Raw genomic sequence first — 26450 nt, forward strand, 5'->3', positions numbered from 1 at the left:
AAAATCTTACTGTCCAAAATCTTTGATTGATAGTGTACATAATATAAATATATAAATATAAAGAAAATTATTGCATAATAAACTGGAATTGGTGAGGGTAATATAATACAGAAAGTTGCACCCTCTACCTGAAAGATCTCTGTTCAATAATTCAAAACTCTCTGTAAAAAAACACAACAACAGACCTTAAATAGTAATCATTAGTAGTAAGATTTACTTCCCAAACAAAAAATGCTCCCATATGCATTTGAATTCAGAACCTTCCCTTTTGTATTTATTTTTTGGACAGACTGGTCGGTTGGAGCCTCTTCTGTCCAAGTTCACTGAGGAAGAGGAAAGGCAGCTGAAAAGAATGCTCCAGCGACTGGACATCTTGGCTAAGGTGTGTTCATTGGCAGTGTTCCTCTTATATTTCTCCTGTGGTATTCATGCGGAGTGGCAGAAGGTCATGGTCTAACAGACAGTCATGGATGAAGAATGTAACAGAGATCGATTTTGAGAAAGCCTTCAGCAGAGTGTGGAGGTTAGAGAGCTGTTCCGCCCCATCGACCGAGGAACGTGTATCGGGTTTATGTCCCACTGTGAAAGGCCGCTGGTACAAGCAGGACAAGCTGTGTGATTCACAGTAGACTCAAGACTTCCTGTTTTTCAGCCTGAAAGTACCAAATCAAACGAAGTTTGGAGATTTCATGTAATAGTTTCTCCAAATTGGTTACCTGGAGAATACAAACACAAGTTTTTTACAAGTTGAAACTGTGACCCAGTGGATTTCACTTGCTTTTTTTTTTTTTTTTATTTATCAAGGATGCGTTCATTTTATCAAAATTGACAGTAAAGACATTTATAATGTTGCAAAAGATTTCTATTTTAAATAAATGCTGTTCTTATGAACTCTTTTTAACCAAAAAAAAAAAAAAAGTTTCTTGAGCAGCAAATCAGTGTATTAGATTTCTAAAGGATCATGTGACTGGAGTAACGATGCTGAAAATTCAGCTTTTGATCCCAGGAATGAATGAATTACATTTTAAAATTTATTAAAATAGAAAACAGTTATTTTAAATTGTAATAATATTTCACATTATTATTTTTATGGCATTTTTTTTAACAAATAAATGCAGCCTTGGTAAGCATAAGAGTCTTTCAAAAACATTAAGAAATGTTACACTCTAAAAAATGCTGGGTTAAAAACAGCCCAACTTGGGTTATTTGGCAACCCAGCGCTGGGTGAATATTGGACAGAACACATGCTGGGTTAATTTGACCCAGTCTGTTGGGTTAAATGTTTTTCAAAATTATTATATTGCTTAAAATGAACTGGAACTTATAAAAACACTTACACACAGAATTAGTAGAGGCAACAGCAATAATCAAAAGATGAACATTATTATTAAGCAAAAACACATGGACAAAATACAAGACAAATTGAATTTATTGGGTGAATACAGCATAGTTTACAATATTACATACATTTAAACTTATTTAACAAGCTTTTTAGAGATAAAAATGTAACTTTTAAAAGTAGCATTTTAATTTTAGTGTTTTCAGCCGTTCTCTGTAATAATTTTTTACCGAAACAGCGCTAATTCTCGTGCCAGTGAAGGGCTGCAATCTGCCGGGGTAACTGCAAACTTCAGACCGCGGCCTCAAGTTTCACTCATAGCTGAAAGATGCTGTGACTGACTTCAAAACGCAGCAGCAAATAACCCAGCCTTAAATATTACCCTGCAACTTAGTTACAGAAAAATTACCTAGCACCTGGGTAAAAAAAAATATTACAAATAAAATAAAATAAAATGACCCAACAAGCTGAACCCAGCATTTGGGTTAAAAAAAAAAAAACAGCACCTGGGTAAAAATATTAAAAATAGCCCAATAAAATGACCCAAAAAGCTGAACCCAGCATTTGGGTTAAAATAATAACCCAGCACCTGGGTAAAAATATTAAAAATATCCCAATTAAATGACCCAATAGGCTGAACCCAGCATTTGGGTTAAAAAAAATTACCCAGCACCTGGGTTAAAATATTAAAAATAGCCCAATAAAATGACCCAATAGGCTGAAGCCAGCATTTGGGTTAAAATAATAACCCAGCACATGGGTAAAAAATATAAAAAATAACCCAATAAAATGACCCAACAAGCTGAACCCAGCATTTGGGTTAAAATAATAACCCAGCACCTGGGTAAAAATATTAAAAATAACCCAGTAAAATGACCCAACAAGCTGAACCCAGCATTTGGGTTAAAATAATAATCCAGCACATGGGTAAACTATTAAAAATAGCCCAATAAAATGAACCAACAAGCTGAACCCAGCATTTGAGTTAAAAAAATAACCCAGCACCTGCGTAAAAATATTAAAAATAACCCAATAGAATGACCCAACAAGCTTAACCCAGCGTTTGGGGTAAAAAAATATTAAAAATAACCCAATAAAATGTCCCAACAGGCTGAACTCCATATTTTTTTTTTTTTAAGAGTATACCGAATACCAACCTCAAACTTTTAAGCGGTGCTGTAGTTCATGCTTTGCATCTTCATTTTGAACAGTATATTTATTGTTTTAGCCTTTAAACCTATCAAACTGCTTTTATTTTTAAGTATTTTTTGCATCTGCAATATTTCTTTAAAATGAATGCCAGTTGGTTTGTTATTTTGTTATCTAATGTAATGACATTAAGACATTTTTAAATGTCCAGATACTCTTTAGCACCACTGTATCACTGTCATTATTATAGCTGAAGTTACAGCATCATTATTTGTTGACAAATCCTTGATTATATCAGAAATGACGGATGCAACATCAGTTAAAATGCCGCTGTCTGTGGTGATATCTTTTTTTAGTCAGCTGATTAATGTGTTTTTAACTCACCGCCTGCTTCTCATGTGCTGAACAGCATGCTGTGGAAAATGGCGTCAGGCTGATGGTGGACGCCGAACAGACGTATTTCCAGCCTGCTATCAGCAGACTTACTGTGGAAATGAAGAGAATCTTCAACAGAGACAAAGCTGTCGTTTTCAACACCTATCAGTGCTACCTCAAAGTGAGCCTCACACATGCACACACACACGTCTGACACCTATGAATGGTGTTAACGTGGATCACATGATGATATTCTGGGATTCATCTACAGTAAGATGCAGTGCAGAAAACAGTTTTGCAGTTAATTCTGAAATGAAATAAATGATGATGGTGACAATTAAACACATGCAGTGCACGCACACATTAATGACAACACTGCGCCTTCATGTGCTTTCCGTCATAAATGGTCTGCTTATAATGTTAGTCGTGGTTTCTTGAACCAAAAATGGTAATAATTAGTTTTCATGACCATTTTCCACCTTCTCTTTAGCATTTATGAATAATTATGCTGTTTTTGCTACTATTAACCTTTAAGGGATTAGTTTACTTCCAGAATAAAAATTTCCTGATAATTCACCCCATGTCATTCAAGATGTTCATGTCTTTCTTTCTTCAGTCGAAAAGAAAAAGGTTTTTGATGAAAACATTCCAGGATTTTTCCCCATATAGTGGACTTCAATAGAAGCCAATGGATTGAAGGTCCAAATTGCTGTTTCAATCCAGCTTCAAAGGGCTCTACACGATCCCAGGCGAGGAATAAGTGTCTTAGCTAGCAAATCGATTGGTAATTTTCTAAAAAAAAAAAGACAGTCTATATACTTTTTAACTACAAATGCTTGTCTTGCACCAACTTGACTTCATGCATTCATGCAAGTTTCAGATTTGTGATTTAAAAAGTATATATATATATATATATATGTAATTATCATTATTTATTTTTTTTTTTTTTTAAATGACCAATCGTTTCGCTACATAAGACACTTCTTCCTCAGCTGCGATCGTCTAGACCCCTTTGAAGCTGTATTGAAACTGCAATTTGGACCTTCAACCCATTGGCTCCCATTGAAGTCCACTGTATGGAGAAAAATCTTGGGATGTTTTCCTCAAAAACCTTAATTTCTTTTTGACTAAAGGAAGGAAGACATAAACGTCTTGGATGACATGGAGGTGAGTAAATTATCAGGAAATTTTTAGTCTGAAAGTGAACTAATATTTTAAGACATTTGTATGTACCGTATTTTCCAGAATATAATTTGTGCTCAAAAATGTGCTGCAGCTGATATTCCAAAGTGATCAGGATCTGGATTTGTTCTAAATGAGTGTTTAAAAAGTGTTGGTTATAGTGTCACTATAATTTATGTTTGTTTTATACTTATATTTTAAATTTCTATTCTTTTCAGTTCTGAAATCTGTTAAATTTAAAGGTTTAGTTGTAGAGTGCGGGAAACTAAAATACATGTTTATAATGTCTGTAAATACACAGATGCAACAATTCATTTTTGACCTGTTGCAAATTATTTTCCAGAAAATACAGTAGATGACCTTTGTTAAAGGAATAGTTCACCCAAAACTTTAAATATGATTCAAATTCACTCACCGTTAGACCAACTTAGATGTAAATGCATTTGTTTCTTCATGGATCCTCTGCAGTGAATGGGTGCCGTCAGAATGAAAGTCCAAACAGCTGATTAAAAACATCACAATAATCTACAAGTAACCCACACAAACCAGTCCATCAGTTGTTGTCTAATGAAGTGAAAAGATTTGTGTTTGTAAAAATAAATACATCATTAAGACATTTTACTTTAAACTGTCAAAATATGACTCCATAATCCATAATAACACTGGAAAGTTCATCCCCTATTGTCCTCTCACATCAAAATCCACAGACATATTTGTTTAAAACAGTTTTAGACTGTTTTCATTTATAAACAGTGCAAGACAACCTCTTCACTGGAGAAAGAAATATGGATAGAGGACTTATCCAGAAACAATGCTTTGGAAAAAAAAAACCATCTTAATCCATTTTAATGATGGATTTATTATAAACATGCAGATTTTCATTTAACAAGATGTTAATTGATGGACTGGAGTGGCATGAAATACTTGTGGAGTATTGTGATGTTTTTATCAGCTGTTTGGACTCTCATTCTGACGGCACCCATCCATAGAATCCGTTGGTGAACAACTGATGTAATGCTACATTTCTCCACATCTGTTCTGATGAAGAAACAAACTGATCTACTACTACTTCTTTATTGTTGTCTAACCTCTTTACGTATTAAACACGTCCCCACAAAATTAATTTCAATACGGTAACGATTTATGAATGATCAGTTTTTGGTTTCTGAGGGAGCTCTGCATTGTGAATGTAAGAGTACTTTTAAATGATCATATTCATGTAAAACCAGGTTATCTGTTGCAATGTAATGAATTCTCTGTGCTCAGGAGGCATTTGATAATGTGTCCATGGATGTCGAGTTATCAAGAAGGGAGGGCTGGTGTTTTGGTGCCAAGTTGGTAAGGGGGGCTTACATGTACCAGGAGAGAAGCCGAGCTGCAGAGATTGGATATGAAGACCCCATCAACCCCAACTATGAATCCACTAACAGAATGTACCACAGGCAAGAAATGTTCCAAATTTTTCCTTGCAGATTTCATGCTTGAAGTCTGTTCCAAAACCTAGGGAGCAGGCTTGTTGTCTACAAAGGATGCTGCTTTCTAAGGCAGCATCTAAACTGAAATGAAGCCTTATAAGTGACTCATCTGAAAGCTCTTCTTGGGCAGCAGCTCCATTAACGTTCACTCACCCACGCCAAACAAATAGAGCTACTCGCAAAAAACACACAAGAGACTCAACTAACCCTCACAGCTGATTCCAATAGAGTCTGATACAGAGTGGCCAAGGACTCCCACTTTCAGCCCACATCCATATCGTCTGATATTAAAACATGTCCTAATTCTCTCTTAGCTCACATTAAAATGAAATTTCATATAGGCTTTAATTTGCTATCTTTATTTTTTTATTTTTTAGATAGGTTATTTTATATGTGTTATGTCTAATTGTTTTATAATATTACATTTGTTTGATATCTACAGACTTAATCTCTGGATTAATATTAGATTATGCATAAGCAAACAATGCTGGCTTGATATTTCAATGCCAAGACAGCATGGAACAACTTTGGCTCATGAATATTAGTGAAGTAACCTGACTGGACAATTTAGAAAAGCACAGTCACCATAGGCTGATTTAATATTCATGAGCTCAGTCTTATCCATATAATGACATCATTACCCACCAATCTTTGGCTTCTGACCTTTTAAACTCTTACCAGAACTCAACCAATTAGTTTACATGGCTTTTCCAGTCATTTGTGATTACTGGATAAGGATTTTTAAGTGTTTTTTTTAGACACTAAATTAGGTAGAGAAATGTGTATTCATTATAGATAATTCCATGACAATTTAATTTAATTTAATTTAATTTAATTTAATTTAATTTATTTTATTTTATTTTATTTTATTTTATTTTATTTTATTTTATTTTATTTTATTTTTTTTTAATTTAATTTAATTTTATTCTATTTTATTTTATAATTAAAATTTTAGTTATATCAGTTAATTATTACATTCATCTTGTTTTGTAGCTGTTTGACTTTTTAAAGCCTGTTTAACCTTATTTTAAATAATTATACATATTTTTTTTATGCCATGTACAGTCCTGTTACCCAGTTGATGAAGTAATATGACTGGAAAGCCCTATTCGAAAAGCACAGTTAGCTTGAGCTAATTTAATATTCATGAGCTCAGTCTTATTCATATAATGACATCATTACCCATCAGTCTTTGGCTTCTAATCCTTAAAGTCTTACCAGAACTCATTTTGACCTATGAGTTTACATGACCTGTACAGTCATTTGTGATTATTGGATAAGGTTTTTATGTTTGACATTACATTATGTATGATTATTATGCCATTAGTCTTTTGGTATCATTTAAAAAATTTTTTATATATATATATATATATATATATATATATATATATATATATATATATATATATATATATATATATATATATATATCATTTTTTACATAATTTTTTAGTTGTTTAACTAAGCTTGTTTGGTCTTATTTTAAGTATTTTTATGCCATTTTGAGTTGACTGAAAACAACCTAGGTGGGAAACATGCTGTTTTGGAACAGGGAGTTATGGAAAAATTCTTCATTTAATAATGTTTTGATTCAAGAACAGGGAGTCTGGGGTCAGGTTCACTTTGGCTCTCTTTAAGGAGCAGGATGACATGGCCAAGTAGGTTCTGAGTCCAGATCAACAGTCTTAAGATTCTTGTCACATATAGGTCCTTATCTGAACATCATACTTCCCCTGAACTGTGCTTCATTCAGATGGTCTATGTGCTGACAGAATGTTTCACAGGCAGGAGAGATTTATCTAGAGTCTTGGCTTATCTCACTGTAGGTAAGCCTCTTATGATTAAGGCACATTCTGACAGCTTTCAAAATAAATCAGATCTTTTCAAAAGCTTTTGTGTTTGGCGGTCAACAGTCATGTTGGCTGAAAGTGCGGACCAAAAGCAGGATGATTTATGAGCAGCTGGTGTCTTTCAGGTGTCTGGATTACATACTGGAGGAGATCGAACAGAATAAGAAAGCAAATGTCATGGTGGCATCGCACAATCTAGACACTGTCAAACACACACTCAGAAGGTATGACTTTATCTTTTTTTTACTCTCTCTCTTTTTCTGTCTTTCTATTATATACAGTATATGAACCATAATAATCAAATGTACTTTCCACCACAACTTAAATATTTTTAAAGTAAAATTAATATTTTTTTTGGAAATTATGGTGTTTCTTCTGATTTCATAGCTAGAATGTATCCCAAATATATATTCTTTAATATTTTTTGTGGAGGTTAATTGGAAATGTTGCAAAATGTGTGATATATTTTTTGGAAATCTCTCATGTTAAGCATTCTCTTCACTGACATGATCATCTCCAGTGCACACTAAGTTTCAAGTACACCTAAAGTTCTTAAGTACACTCTTTCTTTAGACTATCATTTTAAAAATGTCAGAATATTTTAATAATGGATTTTGATATTTTAAGACTGAAAGTCACAAAAATTTAATATTCTGCGGAAAACTACTATAACATTCTAAAATGGTTAAATGTAACATTGTAAGATGGCAAAAATGCAACATTTGAAAGTGGGAAAATGTAACATTCTAAGATGGCAAGAATGTAACATTCTGAAGTAGCAAAATAACATTCTAAGATGACACAAATGTAACATTCTAAGGCAAAAAGGAACATTCTAAAGTGGTAAAATGTAACATTTTAAGATGGCAAGAATGTAAAATTCTAAAGTAAATGTAACATTCTAAGATGGCAAAAATGTAACATTCTAAAGTGGGAATATGTAACATCCTAAGGAAAATATGACATTCTAAAGTGGCAAAATGCAACATTCTAAGGCAAAAAAGAACATTATAAAGTGGTAAAATGTAACATTTTAAGATGGCAAGAATGTAAAATTCTAAAATAAATGTAACATTCTAAGATGGCAAAAATGTAAAATTATAAAGTGTAAATGTAACATTCTAGTATGGCCAAAAATGTAACATTCTAAAGTGGCAAAATGTAACATTCTAAGGTGAAATGTAACTTTCTAAAGTGGTACAATGCAACATTCTAAGATGGCAAAAATGCAACATTCTAAAGTGGGAAAATGTGACATTCTGAAATGGCAAAAATGTAACATCTTAAGTGGCAAAATGTAACATTCTAAAGTGGTAAAATGTAACATTCCAAGGTAAAATGTAACATTGCGAGATGGCAAAAATGTAACATCCTAAGTGGTAAAATTTAACATTCTAAAGTGGTAAAATGTAACATTCCAAGACAAAATGCTTAACATTTTTGTGGAAGGTGTGATGCATTTTTTTTTTTGTCTTTAATGAATAAAATGTTCAAAAGAACAGCATTTATATGAAATAGGAAAACTCTTTGCTGCCACTTTTGATCAATTTAATACGTTTTTGCTGAATAAACATTAATTTATTTAAAAATTCACAAATGTTTTAACTGCAAAGTGTATCAATAAAATATACACATGCAATGCATTAGAAAAGTCATATAATTGAATCCATGTTGAAATTTGCTAGCTTGAATAAAAATCAACCTCTTGACATAAAGTTGAGAGATGTTAAGCAAAGAAAAACTTGCATTTACAGTGTAGTTGTGTTGTTCCTTAATATCAGGCCCTTCCCTGCATCACCAGGAACATTTAGATCCCTCTGGGAGTAAATAAATCTGTGTAAATTAATAATGTAATGTGCAATCATTAATTTGATGTAATCACTCCTTAGGGTTGTAACCTCATTTGACAAAGGTGTGCCAGTGACCGATGCCATTAACATTTTCTGTCACAATGTCAAAGAGTGTCACCAGGGCATGATTTATATAGAGGTCCACACTAGGTGCCCTCCCTTTACATCATTCACACTTAATATCACCTTAAGTGTCTCAGAATGTGTCTTGTTCGTGCGTGTAATGGCTGTAACCGATAAGAGGGTGTAAAACTTTGAGTGAGCAATCGGCAGAATGTATCCGGTATTAAATGACCTTGCCAAAGGGGCCTCTCTCATTTTTCACTTTCTGTGACGGCACTCTGTGTGTTTATGGTCTAACAGGATGAATGAAATGGGTCTGGCACCCACAGATAAGAAGGTGTACTTCGGCCAGCTCCTGGGAATGTGCGACCAAATCAGCTTTCCATTAGGTGAACACACACACACACACACACACACACACACACACACCCACACAGGCTAGGAGTGTTTATAAAATCACTTCTAATGCGATCACGTTAGTGAAATTACAGTAACACTTTATAATATTTTCTCTATCAATTATAAACCAGTTTTATTTTAGTATTGTCAAGATACTATTGTACTTTTTGAATTATGTCCATTTTCATTTTGAATTTTAGTTGAAGTTTGACTTATTTTAGTGTGTTTTCTTAGTATTTTATGATTTATTTTATTAGTATTTTTGGTAGCACTTCAGTATAGGGACCAATTCTCACTATTGACAACTTGGATACTTGAGTTAAATCAACTTAAAATTTTAAGGCAGCTGGGTTACTTACCATCTGTTAAGTTTAGCAAACACAAATATCTAAGTTGTTATTTAGTACAACTTAAGATTTCAAGTTAACTAAACTTATTTTAGTTGACTGAACTTAAAATTTTATGGCAGCAGGGTAACAAATAATTTTAAGCTGACTCCACAAATTGTTTTTTATTTTTTTACAGTGTATGGCATGCATATTACTAGCATATTGGCTGTTTAGTGGTACTTATAAAGCACATATTAATGCCTTATTCTGCATGAGCATATTATACGTCCTTAATCCTATGGGTAACACTTTAGTATAGGGACAAATTCTCACTATTAACTAGTTTCTTATTAGCATGAATAAAGTGTGACCGCATTTTTTTTTTTTTTTTAGTGTAATGTTTGTGTAGTTTTTCTTATTTTTGTTTCAGTTAAAGTTTTGTTTGTTATAGTACATCAAGGCAACTAGCTGAAATAAATTCTATTCTATAATAAAAAAATTTAAACCATATGAAAATCTAATAATCACAGTGTAAAACGGCACTATGTTAGTTATTGCATAGGATATAAAAACAAGAAAGTGTATGCATAATTATTAGGCAAGTTGACATTGTGATCATATTTTTTTTTTCAAGCAGATTTTACCAATTCCAAACCACATCAATCTTAATAACTACTATTAATGTTGTATTTAATCATTTATAAGTGAGATATAATTGTCCATGAAGGCTGAAAGTGAAACACTTATATTCAGGTGTGCTTAATTATTAGGCAGGTTTTTAATTTTTTTATTTTAATATATATATTTTTTTAAACACAAAATGAGCCAAACTGGCTACATTATAAATTTTAGCTTTAGAAAGAAATATTTTATTTGATTCAGAATAAAATTTACACATAAACATTTAGGCTGCAACAGCCTAACGTAAACTAAAGAACATAAAAGAAGATCATTTGAGAAACATCTCATCTATTTTTTGTTCATACAATGAAAGTCATTGGTAACTACAACAGTTTTGTTACAAAATACCTTCTTTCATGTTCCACAAAAGAAAGTTTGAAACGACATGAGGGTGAGTAAATTATAACAGAATTAATTTTTGGGGGGTGAACTATCCCTTTAATGTTTTTATTTTTATTAGTAGTATTTTTTTTTTTTTTTTATGAAATGATACTCTAAGTAAGAAACTAAATCTGCCAGCAGGTGGCGGTTAATGTCTTTTGAGTCATTCATTCATTCAGTTCGTTCAAACGGTTGATTCATTCAGGAATTAAGTAAATGGCTCTCTTTATGAGCAAAAACACATAATATTGTATTTAGAATGTAACACAATATCAACTTATTATGAACTGTTGTATGAAGTCATATTTAAGCTCTGATAGATCGGGACAAAATCAGTACTCTAGCCGCCTGTGTGATATATATAAATATCACATACAAAACACATATAGGGGCTTGTTTTTTGCGCCAATATCTTGAATTTTAGGGCATAACAGCATTCATGGAGTTGCTGCCCTGCATCATATTTGTCAAAAGTCAGCTATATGAAATATAAGATGGTGTACAGTTCTGTGGGACGGGGCCAACGTGTTAACTGTGTTAAAATATTTTGATCGGTATTTTTTCATAACTAATTAATTAACACATTAAACTGACAGCCCTCATTTTTATAGTTATTATTTATAACTATATATAATTATATATAAGTATTATTTGTTACATATTTATTGTCACAATAAGCTAGTATAAGATTTAAAGTGTTACCAAGACTACAGTTATAAAATGCATGTCAATCAAATGGATAAGTCGCTAAAGAAATACAATACAACAGACTTTAAAATGGGTATTCTTTTCTCGTCTTCTCATATCTATAGCTCAGGCTGGATTCCCAGTGTACAAGTACGTTCCGTATGGTCCGGTGAACGAGGTGATTCCGTATTTGTCCCGTCGGGCACAGGAGAACCGCGGCATTATGAAAGGAGTTCAGATGGAGAGAGAACTCCTGTGGAAAGAGCTGATGCGCCGACTGACCAGTGGAGAGGTCTTCTATACCCCTGCTGTATAAAACACACACGGCTTCTCACCAGAGACTCCTTATGCTTGTTTTTTGCCTGTTCACCCATCCATTCGTAAATCTTTTTTTCCACTCTCACTTTGGCTGTTCATGATATAGCGCACATGGGATCCATTCAAATCCAATACCACAGTTGGGTGAATTTCACATAATGCAAATCATGTTAAACCTGAAAATCACAAATCTAAGAAAAACAAATATATATATACCTGGAAAAAGAAAATGAAGTCTGTTTTTGAAGTCTGGGGCAGTCATGGCCTAATGGTTAGAGAGTCGGGCTTGTAACCCAAAAGTCGCTGGTTTGATTCCCGCACCAGCAGGAATTGAAGGTGGGAATTATGAATGAAAAGTGCTCTTTTCACCTTTAATACCATGACTGAAGTGCCCTTGAGCAAGGCACCAAACCCCCAATTGATCCCCGGGCGCTGGAGCAATGGCTGCCCACTGCTCCGGGTGTGTGTTCACAGTGTGTGCGTGTGTGTTCATTTCTCACTGCTGTGTGTGTGTGCACTCGTGATGGGTTAAATATTGAGGACCAATTTAGAGTATGGGTCACCATACTTGGCAATACGTCGTCACTTTTTTAGAGTTTTTGCATGACAACATTATTTTCATGGCAATTAAGCACATTTTGTCTCACAATTCTCATTACTATAATGTGTCTAGATGTTTTATTGTTTGCTGGTCAAACATATTCATCAGGTATTAATGGGTGAATCTCTTCAAATCATATTTCACCTGAAAATCATGAATATATAGTAGAAAATTTTGCAACATTAGCATAAAACAATGTGGGTCAAACATAATTATCAAATGTTAATGGGTGAATATCACAATGTCACCCTGTAAAAAGTCATGTTTCACTATATTATGAATTTATTAAAAAAATAAAGACATTTTAATGTCATTTTGTAGTTTTTGCATTCCCATTTTTACAGTAATAAAAATGGTGTAAGGATCACCAAAAAAAATAAAATAAAATAACGTATATCCAGATGCATTATGGAAATGAAAATTTGGGGAGAAATGTGCTTAGCTGTCATGAAAAATAGTTTTACAATGCAAAAATCGTTAGTAAGCTCCTAAAAAATCACTTGAAAACTAAAATACCATAAGAAGATCATCTTTAACTAGCAAAATAACATTTCAGAATCTTCTGCCTGGTGGATAATACCAAGTAACAACCGTTTTTATTCCAGTTTCAATAACTGTAGTAACAAAGCTATTTTGGAGAAAACTGGTTACCTTGGTGCATTTTTGAAAGGGCCAAGAAAGAGAGGTTATACTTTTCCCTTGCCATATAATCTTCCTCTAATTCACTTTCCTGCACATTTCCATTGCTCTCTTCTCTTTATTCCACTGATGGTCTGGCTTTGCACTCTTTCTCTTCTCTCATCCATCTCTCCGGCACCTTTATGACTCTGAAAGGGCTCCCGAAAATGTCAGACGCCTGAGTGTGCACTGCTGTTTTATACCCCACCTTTATTCCTCGAGTGGAACACCAATAATAAAAATATAAGCATGATTTAAACCATAATAAACAAACACATCAGTATCACTTTCTGATAATGACGGTTTGAATTCAAGGATAACAACGCCTGAAGAACTATATTTTATGTATGCGACATTTCACGCTTAGAGTGAGGAATTGTGGGTAAGTTGGAGTGCAGGCAACAACCCGTTGTCAAGATTTCCATAACCCCATAAACCTGTAAACAGATTATATTTCATTATATTTCAGATGTAATATATTCCATGCGAGTGGTTTGTTTGCGCTCAAGCCAAATCTTGTAATTTGCACTGTGGATTTCATATAGAATAATATAGAAAAAACACATTGTTTTATGGAAAGAGCTGATCTTTATTTTCGCCCCTTGCTGCTCTAGATATCTCTCTTGTGCTCAGACGTGCTCAATGAACTTTAGAAGTTCTGATGAGATGATTTTAAGTTGTAATAGTTCTGGTGTTTAGCATATACAGGGCGAGAATTAAATCTACTCTTTTATTATCTGTGTGATGAAGCCTTTTATGCTTAACCAACGGTTTCTCTTGCTCTGTTAATATTTTCTTTCCCTCTGTGGAGTATTTGGGTAAGATGAATAAAAAGCTTTAATTAATTGAGCTGAAGTTAATGATTTCTAGACAATTGCTCTTAAGTAAATGGCACAATTCCTCATCCATTTATATCCCGTTTTAAATCCATGATGAATTAACAACCCTTTGGGCCTTTTGCTCTCAGAAATAACAGGAGAGACCATAATGTGGCTATGGCTGGATCCTAATTTGCATATTATCCATACTATTTAGTATGCAAAATTAGTATTGGTCTATCCCAAATCACTGAACTAGGGGCAAAAATGTTAATAATTAAAGATGGTCTGTGCTTTCAGCAAACAAATTAAGTTCTATCAACACAAAACTAATACTGTTTGTTTTACTTGTGGCTCCAAGTTCAATTGCATTTTAGGTTAAGATGAGGAAACTATAACCAATGTTCCCTCTATTTATTTATTTTTTTTTTTTTTCTTGCTGAGCAAATCTTTTCTCTATTGGGTGGACTACTATATATCTCTATTCTCTAAATGATGCACAGGTTAACTGAGAAAACATTTTTACAGTGCTGTTACCAAGAAATTCTATTAAAAGGGTCATAGATTATGATTTTTGACACTCTTAAAAATAAAAGTGCTTTTAAAAAGTTCTTCACAGCAATGCCATAGAAGAACCATTTTTGGTTCCGTAAAGAACCATTCAGTCAAAGGTACTTTAAAGAACCATCTCTTTCTTACCTTCTTAGAATCTGAAGAACCTTCTTTCGCCACAAAGAACCTTTTGTGAAACAGAAAGGTTCTTCAGATGTTAAAGGTTCTTTATTGAACCGTTTAGACAAAAAAAGTTCTTCTATGGCATTGTGAAGCACCTTTATTTTTAAGTGTGTAATAAGTGTGTGAAGTGGCTGTTTGAACATAAACAACATCTGCAAAGTTCCAACGTTCAAAGTTCAATGCAAAGGGGAATTAAAATTGTCTTTCACAGAATTCGCTTTTTAAGGTCTACACAGGTAGCAAAGACTATAGAAATACTAAGAAGGCGGTTCACTCCTATACTTATGAACAGTGTTACTTAAAATTATAATAAATTATAGTAACGCCATATTTTATTGTCAGTAATGGTAACAGCGATGTAACAAGGGAAACAGTAATTTGTTTGATTACTTGCTACTGGAAAAAATAACGCCAGTAGTAACGCTGTTTATTTATAACACCGTTATTCCCATCACTGCTTATGAATGGGAGAAACTGCAACATGCAATATGGCAGAATAGTCACATCTTCTAAATGAAAGAGCCAGTCGCTGATTGGTAAAGTCACTGCAGCGGCCATCAGAAGCTCTGGTTCCCATAGAAACCTAAGACGACAGTAGTCAAAATGTTGACTACTGTTGTCTCAGAATAGTTCAGCTAGAAAAGCCTCTAAATCCATCTGATGTAATTCTTTAAAATTAGCATTTATTTCTGGCTACTTTGTATAGGTTTCTATGTAAGTGCTGGTACTTCTGATTGGGCTGAGGCTGGAATTTAGCGAGTTTGAAGTAAAATTATTTGATGGTCATATACTATGTGTCAGGAGCATTCACTCAGTATCATCATCTCATTTTTGACCGAGATGGCTTTTAGCTGGTTTTGCATCTGAACTCTTCATTTGAAGTGGATCCAAACCTTTCATCAAAGTTGTCCAAAACAATATCTGTTCTTGTCTTAGGACAACTTTGATGAACTGTTATGATCCGTTTCAAATGTTGACTACTGTAGACCAGCCAATGTACAGCCTGAAAAACAAGCTTTTTAAAAGATATTTAAGCATAAGAAACAACATTCATGGTGCTGTTCATTTCAGATTTTGTTGAAATATATAATTTAATTCCAAATTCAGCAAACTGAAAGAAGGGTATTATCTACCGTAACGATCAGTTATTTTCAGAAAAATAATACAATTTATATACTTTTTAATGTCAAACGCTCGTCTTGTCTTATTCTGCCTGGACTGTTTTTTTCAGGTTCATGACAGTTAGGGTATGTTGAAAAACTCCCATCTCATGTTCTCCCTCAACTTCAAAATCGTCCTATATCGCTTTTTTTTTTTCCTTTTTTGTTGAAGGTGTTTGATCTTTTTTTGTGTTTTTTGCAAGTTTACTTTGCAAAGACTGTGTCAGTACTTCTGCAGTGATGTAGCATGATTTTGAAATGATTTTTGAAGTTGAGGGAGAAAATATGATTGGAGTTTTTCAACATACCCTAACTGTCTTGAGCCAGAATACACAGAGCAAGGCTATATATATATATATATATATATATATATATATACTGTTAACAGTAATACAGTATTTAAAGTCAAAAATGAAAAACAACTTTGGCGTGAATATATCAGGGACTATATCAAGCATGTTTAGTTTCTTGCAGTTCACTTAATGGCCACTGGTGTCGCTAAGTTTTTGAAATCTACATATTTCCCTTTTAAAAGGTTAAATAAAAACATGTCTGTACACCAAAAGATGCATAAACTTATTGAAAAGGAATACATTTCAACAATAAGAACACTAATCAGCCTAATGGTGACTTAAAGCATAACTTTTACAACAAAATCTAATCAAAACATGTGACATAAGGCTAAAACATGTATTGACTCTGAATAACAAATATTTCCGTCATTATAAGTTTCCACGTTTTGACCGAAACGCAAACACAAAACACAAATTCATGTGCATCATGACCTTGTAAAGTCCAATGAGACCTTTTCACAATACAGATGATTTCAAAGCAGCTTGACAGAAATCATAATGTTTATGTGTTTAATATCTTCATGCCTTATAGTCACAGTTAGCTGATTAGAGCTGGTCGATAGTATAGTTTACATTTTTGATGGTATAAGCAATCAAGTAGAAATTTGCTATATAGAAGGCCACATATTCTGTAACTGCTGTAAGTGCCGATGTCCTGCAGAGTTTAGTTCCAACCGTGAAAAAAAACCCTCACCTGCCTGTAGCTCATGTGATTCTGAAGACCTTGATTAACTCGTTCAAGTGTGTTTGATTAGGGTTGGAGCTAAACTCTGCAGGTCACCGGCACTTCAGGACCAACATTGCCTATCCCTGCTCTATTGGGTTAGGTTGGATTTACTTACAGTAGTTATATAATTCATTAGTGAGTATTCATTAGAGTTATTAATTTGTTATGTGGTGATATTAAGAACTATGAAGGCTGTGGGGTCTCACAAGGACAAGTTGGATTTTTTTACAGTGATGTAAGTTGAAGTGTTTCTAGTTTTATTCGTTTCAATACTATGTCTGTTGAAGTGTAATGCTGTGTGATCCTCATTGTTTTTGTGCTTGTTGCATACATAAAAAGATATTGCCCTCCTAATTAGCTTCTGTGTAGTTACTGTTTATTAGTAGCAGTGTGTGGCTAACTGCTCTCCAAAAAGCTAGCTCGACAGTTTAACTAAACTGAAATTAGGAGTAGCCTGTAGCTTGCAGCTTCCCACCGGTTTTAAATGTATTAACCTGAAAAAAAGGAAATATATGAAATAAATTTCAGATATAATGAGTTTAGCTACACTTGAATAGTATGTGAACAAATATTATGACATCAGTGCACATTTCATGATATGCAGCATTTCCCAATAATTTGGTTGAACTTGACTGCATTTTTATTGTGTGGACATTCTTGTTCTGAGGGGAAAAAGTCATACTACTAACTTCAAGCGACATGAGTGTGGGTAGATAATGACCGAATTTTCAGTTCAAATCAGTTTATGTAAATGTGAATGTGTAATTTCTGTGAGCGGGCTTGTAGTGGGCGGTTGCTTGAAAGCCATTCTTTACCACAGCATTCTGGGATATGAAAAACTTAATGGTTTTGTTTTTCATATGCGTCCTGTTTGTTTTAGATTTCTTCTTGTATAATAATGTGCTTAACTGTATTAAATGTACATTTAGTGTATTCCAAGTTAGTCTTTCACATTACTCTATTTAAAATAAAAAAGCTGTACTTATGGGTAATACAATATTAATGAAATGTCACATAAGTGTACTTAGTCCATTTCATTACTTCATTTCAAAACACATTTAAGTGCATTTGTAATAATAACTGCACTTTGTAATAATGTTAAAATGTGCTTTAAAGAAGTACAGTTAATCCTTTACTTAAACTTTTTTTTTTTTAACATTATTACAAAGTGCAGTTATTTAAATTACATTTAAATTTAATATATTTTAATTGTACTAAACATAAACCAGTGATGGGAATAACGGTGTTATAAATAAACGATGTTACTAATGGCGTTAAATAATAATTTTTTTAGTAACAAGTACTTAAAAAAATTACTGTTTCCCCCCCTTACAACACCATTGCCATTACTGACAATAAAATGCGGTGTTACTACAATTTATTAAAATATTATTAAAGTTTTATTTTTCATTTCATCCAAATGGATGCACAGCGGACCTGTATTTGACAAACCTTAAACTCTAGTGTGAAGGCACATGACTAGCCGTCGCTTTGTCTCACACACATGCAAAGAAAGATACAGAGCAAGAGAGACTTACATACCATGCAAAATTGATGCGCTACATGTAAACAATATTCTTTGCTGTATTTTCCAGTCAAAATAACGTAGCTCCTCTGGACTTCTTCAGCTTTTAAGAACTGCCAGATTCTTCGGTAGTAGGTGGAACTAATGCGCAAACAGCAATCTCATTAGCTGGCGCTCACCTATTATTGTCCCTGTTTTAATTTTCAGCAAATCAGTTCGAGCGAACACAGACAAAGTGATTAATATTCATGAACCCAGCAGCTCATTAATCCTTAGTGCGTTTTAAATTGTTATTAGTAGTAGAATTCGTAATAGTTTTGTTATCTAAATTATAATAATGTTATATTATATTGCTTGACTGACTGATGCTAAGTGTACTTTCAAATATTATTCCAATATTATTCAAACTGGGCCGTTAAGCTTTATATATGTAAAGCAGGCAACATTTAAAGTGGATCAAAACCTTTCATCAAAGTTGTCATAAATCTAAAACAATACCCATTTTTGTCTTAGGACATCTTAGATGAACTTTTTTGTATAATAGTACTGTATACCAGATATTTAATATTAGTCTAGTGAGTACAAATTTCATTCATTTTTGTTTAAATTTCATTCATTTAACATTTAATATTGGGGGCATCCAAGTTATTTGACATATTTGAACATTTTTTTAAAACGTTACACAATAGTTACTTTCCCCGGTAATTAGTTACTTTTATAATGATGTAACTCAGTTACTAACTCAGTTACTATTTGTGAGAAGTAACTAGTAACTATAACTAATTAGTCTACTATTTTGAAGTAACATGCCTAACACTGGTCATTACAAATGTGCAATTATAGATGTATTTAAGTACATGAAATACAAGTTTAAACAGAAATAACATGAAATTATATTTTAGTTTACCATTAATGCTTTTCAGTACATTCAGTTAAAAAAGCTTCTATTAATTGCATTTAATGTGCATAAACTATAATGCATTTTTATTTAATTGTACACAACATGTAAATACTTTCTGAAAACATTACATTTGATTTGCATTTCAATGTATTTTTTTAAAGAATATTTCCATATTAAGTACTCATTCTGAAAGCATGGTGAAGTGTCATACTTTTTCACAAGGGTTAATATTGGTCAGGCAGCAACTATGGCCAGGTTTGCAGTTCACACAAAACTGCTGACAACACAAAGATGTAGTGTCAGCATAGATAAGATAGGACTGTTTTAGGATTTATGGATGCTGTTATGTTATCATCATATTTTGATGAACCTTTTTTACACTATATAATATCATTGAAGCTGTATAAAAATTCTAGAATCATAGCATGTGTGCATCTTGCTTTTTTATTCTCTAAAAAGGGTTTAATCACAGCCTTAAGTAATATTTCCATTTCATTTGTCAAGCGGAATCATGAGGTTAATTCCCACGCTGACAGTGGTTATGTGTGTCGGATCACGTGACCATTGACGTTACCTCACGCTCTAAAAAATAAGGTTTATTTTAAGCGCACCATACCTAGCCTACAGCGTATATATAATCAGTTGCATGCAATCAAATCCTTTTATTTCAATGAATTATTCATTGCATTCAACTGGAAAATACACTTTGGCCTTTTAAACACAGTCCAGTATACTGTAATTTATGAACTCACGAACAATAAAAATAAAACAGCAGCTTATGAATTCAGAATGAGCCAAATCATGTTTTTCACAGGAAAAAATAAATAAAGTGAAGCAATAAATATGGGAGTCACTTTATATGTTGATTACAGTGTACAGATGCACGGTATAAAGAAGGAATGTGAGATAAAATTGTTTGGTTTTTCTGCACACACCCTCTGAGGCAATATTTCTGCACTTGTAATCTGTTTATTCACATTTCGAGGGCTACAGGCGTGTGTTATTGGTCATATTCAAAGACCCCATGTTGGTTTGAATCCATCCTTTGTGCAGACATCCCATGCTGCTAGCGCAGATGACAATATTGTTTGTTGAAAATTATGTGAAATATAATTCAAGAATGTCTCAGCATATAGAAATGAGATCACACTTAGACTGAGGAGTTAAATAAATACATACATATTTGCTGTTTATAAGCCACAACAAAATTATTTAAGGTGGAAATATTTTTCTATTATGGCTTAGTATCTTAATGATCCATAATAATTAATCAGTCACACTTCATTTTAAGGTCTAGTTCTTGCTATTAACAAACCATTAACTACGGCTTTTGCCTAATATACTCCTCTTTTGCTGCTTATTAATAGTTAGTAAGGTAGTTGTTAAGTTCAGGTATTGGGTAGGATTAGGGATGTAGAATATGGTCATGCAAAATGGGTGCTTTATAAGTACTAATAAACAGCCAATATGTTAATAATAGGCATGCTAATAAGTAACTAGTTAATAGTGAGAATTGTTCCCTATACTAAAGTGTTACGGATTAATCACATGACATTTATGGCATGTTTTATTGCCTTTTTATTGTCTTTATTGGAATGTCTGAATTGGAAGTTTGGAAATCACAATGATGCGTTGTTACTTTAGTATTAATGTAGTATTATTTAGCTTCTATTTTTATAGGAATATATATGGTTTTTGTGCCCTGTCTTTTTTTTTCTTCATTAAGGAATATAATACAGAGTAAAGCATGTACATTTGGCATGTAATTGATGTTTTTTTTTTTTTTTAGTAATTATAAATTTGTATGCATTTTTCTGTGTGGGTCAAAACATTGTGATGTACAGCACTATTTATCTAAAAAAAAAAAAAATAGAAAGTTTTTGAACCAACATTTTTAAAAATGTATTTATGACACAAGTCTCGACCTGACTGCAGTTCTTCGTCGTAATTGACTTGAGTGGGCAAATGCTCACATTTGATGGTGTCTGGCACTTTGGAGAGGTGTTCTCTTCACAGATGAATCCCAGTTTTCACTGTACAGGGCAGATGGCAGACAGTGTGTATGGCATCGTGTGGGTGAGCGGTTTGCTGATGTCAACGTTGTGAATTGAGTGGCCCATGGTGGCGGTGGGGTTATGGTATGGGCAGGCGTATGTTATGGACAACGAACACAGGTGCATTTTATTGATGGCATTTTGAATGCACAGAGATACCGTGACGAGATCCTGAGACCCGTTGTTGTACCATTCATCCACGACCATCACCTCATGTTGCAGCATGATAATGCACGGCCCCATGTTGCAAGGATCTGTACACAATTCCTGGAAGCTGAAAACATCCCAATTCTTGCATGGCCAGCATACTCACCGGACATGTCACCCATTGAGCGTGTTTGGGATGCTCTGGATCTGCGTATACAACAGCATGTTCCAGTTCCTGCAAATATCCAGCAATTTAGCACAGCCAATGAAGAGGAGTGGACCAACATTCCACAACATTCCTCTATGCGAAGGAGATGTGTTGCAGTGCATGAGGCAAATGGTGGTCACACCAGATACTGACTGGTTTTCGGACCCCCCCAATACAGTAAAACTGCACAATTTAGAGTGGTGTTTTATTGTGGCCAGCCTGTGCAATAACCATGCTGTCTAATCAGCATCTTGATATGCCACACCTGTGAGGTGGATGGATTATCTCGGCAAAGGAGAAATGCTCACTAACACAGATTTAGACAGATTTGTGAACAATATTTGAGAAAAATAGGCCTTTTGTGTACATAGAAAAAGTCTTAGATCTTTGAGTTCAGCTCATGAAAAATGGGGGCAAAAAAAAGTGTTGCGTTTATAATTTGGGTCAGTGTAATTATGTAATTGCAAACTTAGTATTATAGCTTTATTGTTATAATAACTTAACTGAGTGTAATTAAGTGTTTGTATACACATCAGTTAATTTTACCTTCCAATATTATAGTGATGTTGTACCAACTGACTTTCATGTATATTTTACAGCATCAGTTGAGAGATTTTTTTTTTTCCTTGAGAAAATTTCCCATGCACTGTACCTGATATTTATCCAAAATAATCGAAATCGAATAGAATTGCAAGCTTGTGAATATAAATCACAATACATTGTGAAATTTGGTCAAAACCAGGTTTGCCAGGTTGTCACAACAAAAAACCCACCCAATTGCTACTCAAAATGAGCCCAATGGCATTTCGAGGGGGGATCCCCCATTAAAAATCGCGTTCCAGGCGATAAAATACACGTTTTTTGTCGGGGTTCCCCTGGTAAATTCACAAATTTAAATTCAACCTGCAGCAACAATAATAAAATAGCCCAATTTCGCTGGAATACCGTGGACTTGGCAACACTGGTTAAAATGCAGCCCTACAAAGCAAGATTGGTTTAACCAATAGTGTTATTTTGGGGGCAGAAACCACTGTTAAAACAACCAATGGCAGATGGGAGAAGTGATTTCATTAGGTTCTTAGCCTACTTTCAGTTAGTTACTTTTTTAAAGTAGTTTTTGACACGCTGACTGGCAGATGGAGAAAGTGTAGTGGCTGACAATTATCGTGGGCCGTGGGTGTAACATTGACAGAAGAGTTTGAAACTGCGTTTAAGCTTTTCTGTGGAATTAATTACCTTTTCGTGCTTTGACAGGGGCCTTGCAGTTTTCTTTTAATTTGATTTCACCAGCAGGTACATGAAGGGATTCCTGGAATACTAAAACAAAGGTGTGCGTTTTCATAAAGGACAGTATGTCTTTCCTTTCGATGCCTGTTTTCCTCTCTCTCACAGTCTTCCTTTCTTTCTGCATGTATAATGCATTGCAAACAGGGCATTCGTCTACATAATTTGATAGGTGCCCTCTTTCACTTTGAACGTGATGGATCCAGCTCCTTGATGAAGAAGGATAACACGAAAGCGCGAGGAAGAGAAGACATGCGCATGTGCATCGCTATGAGTGAGTGTGTGTACTGTATAATGTGGGTGCACCGCGTTGTTTTTCAAGGGAAGCCCTGAAACGTAAAAGGCAGTGTGGATTTTCTCTTGCTGATCAGCAGTCAGAGTTAATTAGAGAGGATAGATGCTCAGAATCAGCCGAAGCCAAAATAAATTAATGGTCTGACCACAGTCTCCACTATTAAGCACACTAATGGTCTCACTTCATCATTCCTGAGGTGCAGACCACTTGTTTGGATACAGAATCAATTTGTCATTCAACACAATCTTAAAATTACAATCAATTTCAATCAGATGTCTATAAATAATTCAACATATAACTAGTAAATAATAAACAGCCATTATTTTTGCAATTCTATTCCATTCATACTGTAAATTTAGCAAATTCCTTCATTGCTGTCTTTCCGCTAGTAAGGTTGTGGTGCCTTAGCCAAACAGTGTTGTCTTGATGTCATTTTCCTGTACTTTAGGAATGATTATTCACATGACATATATGGCTCAGTTTATTAGTTCAAAAAGCTCTGATGTAGCGTTCAAATCATAATGGGTATGAAATACGAGATTGGAAATCACAATTATGATGCAGTGCTGCATTTCAGTATTACTTGTATAGTATCAGTATTTGTTAATATTTTGAATTGGCTTTTTTTTTTTTTTTTTATATTTTTAGTTTTTAGTTTTAGTAATTGTGCTTATTTTTTTCTTTTTAAAAAATATTTTATAGAAATATATATAAAAAAACTCAAAAACTAATAAATATTATTTGTATTTTATTTTAAATAATTATTATTATTTTTACAGTTTTAGTGATATTTGTACACTTTAACTTGTCAGCTTTTTAAGATTTTGATCTATTTATATTGCATTTTAGAAAACGTAATATTTTTTTGCCATGCATTAAGCTTTTTTAGTCCTAATGCAATTTAATTATGCTTTTTTTTAGCGTTATTATTCTACCAAAAAGAATAGTGTGATATGTGCACAACACTGTTCACATAAACCAGGCAAATTATTATCTTCTAGCAATCATCTTCACTATTCTTTATTATTTGCACTAAAATTGCACGGTCAACATTCAATATACTCCCAACTCACCGGGGTGATTTATTGAAAATTGCAATGTTTATTATAAATGATTTATCCAATCATTATTACTAGTGCATCTGATGCATATTTATACATTTACCTGGTACATTACTATAACCAATCAATATTATTTTAAAAAAATCATGTGCTGTGAGGGTGGCACAATATAACCTTTGCCCCTTCAGCAACCAATTAGCAAATTGATCCAAGTTCCAAATGAACAAAATCAATTCTCGTCCAACATGTTTTTCTCATTCAAAAAGCCATTTCTCTACATCACAATAGGGAAGAAAAGATGATTGCAACTTACATTTCATGCCTTTAAAGAAAGTAACAACTTTCCCACTGCCAATTATGACTCTATAGGCGCGTTTATGTGCATTTAGCCCATAAATATGATCGTTCTGACTTTATCCGAATGCTGTATGAACTCCCATGAGCAAAGATGAGAAACCGCATCCAGGACATAAAATTTCTAATTTTATAATTGGGCTGTATATTGCTTTAAGTGTATATAGTGGTGCGAGATGTGATTGTCAGTATTATTTTATATCTCTGTCCTGTTTTACCTTGAATGAGGTCATAAACATTTCACAGAAATTCTTATGATATCTTTATCATTTCACCTCTTGTTTTTGTTTCTGTTTTCTTTTCTTCCATTCAGGGTTGTGATGAGTCTGTGCAGATGTAAAGAGACTGTGTATCAGTGGCGTACTTTTCTCATTTTCACCTGCGGCTTAACGGAAATCCATCATAAAAAGGTTCCACTGTTTTTATAACATCTTCATTGATTCGTCCCCCTATCTCTCCACCTCTCTCTCTCTCTCTATGTGAGTACTTTGTGTGTCTTCCAAAAGCAGCGAACATCTGCTTTCTCTGTCAGTACACACACCACCCCCTCACCGGCTGAGAGAGTGATTCATATAGCCGAGCCCACACACACACACACACACACACACACACAGTCAGACGTCCATGCAATAAAGAGGTGACAGCAGCAGTGCGCCCTACCTCCAGCTACCACTAGGTGGCACTCCTGTATTTCACGCACTGCAGACCGGCAATACAATTTGAATCATGAATGTCTGCAAAAACAAACAGCGCATTTGATACATCGAACATGAATCAAAGAAACACCTGGAGCTGCGACACATGTCAGCGGGATCACGCTTCGTATTAACCCACGCGCTTTACAGACAGCCTTGATCCTCAGCAAATTCAAAATCTGTCAAATGTTTATATAGTACATCGGCTTAAGTCAGTTTTTTCCATCATTACAAAGTTTTATTCATAATGAATGAATAGTGCTTTTGAACGTGATGTACAGATACATATCAGTAGCCTCATAAAAGCTGTGTTACTTGACAGAGCAGGTCGCCAAATGGGAACCGTCATGGTCAGATCACATGACCAGATGAATGCTACTGGGTGCATCTCAGTAATCCTCCTATTATTGGATATCTTCACTCGTGGAGTAAATTAATAATGGATTTATACAATGGCATTAGTAACTCGAGCATGAAAAACAATCATCTTTAGAAGAAAGAAGAATTTTTCAATAAATTAATATACATATATATTTTTTTTCAGCAAGGTCACAATAGATTGACAAAACTGACAGTGAAGACTTTTACATTGTTACAGAAAAATTCTATTTCAAATCAACATTCCATTCATCAAAGAATCCTAAAAGAATGTATCATAGTTTCCACAAAGAATATTAAGCAGCTTTTTTTAAAGTTTCTTGAGCAGCAAATCTGCATATTAGAATAATTTCTAAAGGATCGTGTGACACTGAAAACTGGAGTAATAATTCTGAAAA

The 26450-nt window shown here is 33.8% G+C and overlaps 1 protein-coding gene and 1 long non-coding RNA gene across 2 annotated transcripts in view; both read left to right on the top strand.

Moving 5' to 3' along the window:
• The window catches only part of prodhb (proline dehydrogenase (oxidase) 1b), a 30811-nt gene extending 14637 nt beyond the window's left edge, over nt 1–16174 (top strand). The window contains exons 9-14 of the mRNA XM_051111050.1: nt 290–382; nt 2898–3044; nt 5312–5487; nt 7496–7594; nt 9584–9672; nt 11886–16174. Coding sequence (XP_050967007.1) covers nt 290–382; nt 2898–3044; nt 5312–5487; nt 7496–7594; nt 9584–9672; nt 11886–12076 — 795 coding nt within the window. The 3' untranslated portion in view covers nt 12077–16174. The remainder of the gene's footprint in view (nt 1–289; nt 383–2897; nt 3045–5311; nt 5488–7495; nt 7595–9583; nt 9673–11885) is intronic.
• Nucleotides 16175–22838: 6664 nt separating this feature from the next.
• On the top strand, nt 22839–25423 carry LOC127166108 (uncharacterized). Its single transcript, XR_007827856.1, has 3 exons — nt 22839–23313; nt 23417–23543; nt 25293–25423. It is a non-coding gene; the product is annotated as an uncharacterized LOC127166108 (long non-coding RNA).
• Nucleotides 25424–26450: the final 1027 nt, after the last annotated feature.

This window comes from Labeo rohita, chromosome 5 (genome assembly GCF_022985175.1).
Source record: "Labeo rohita strain BAU-BD-2019 chromosome 5, IGBB_LRoh.1.0, whole genome shotgun sequence".
NCBI classification, from domain to species: Eukaryota; Metazoa; Chordata; class Actinopteri; order Cypriniformes; family Cyprinidae; genus Labeo; species Labeo rohita.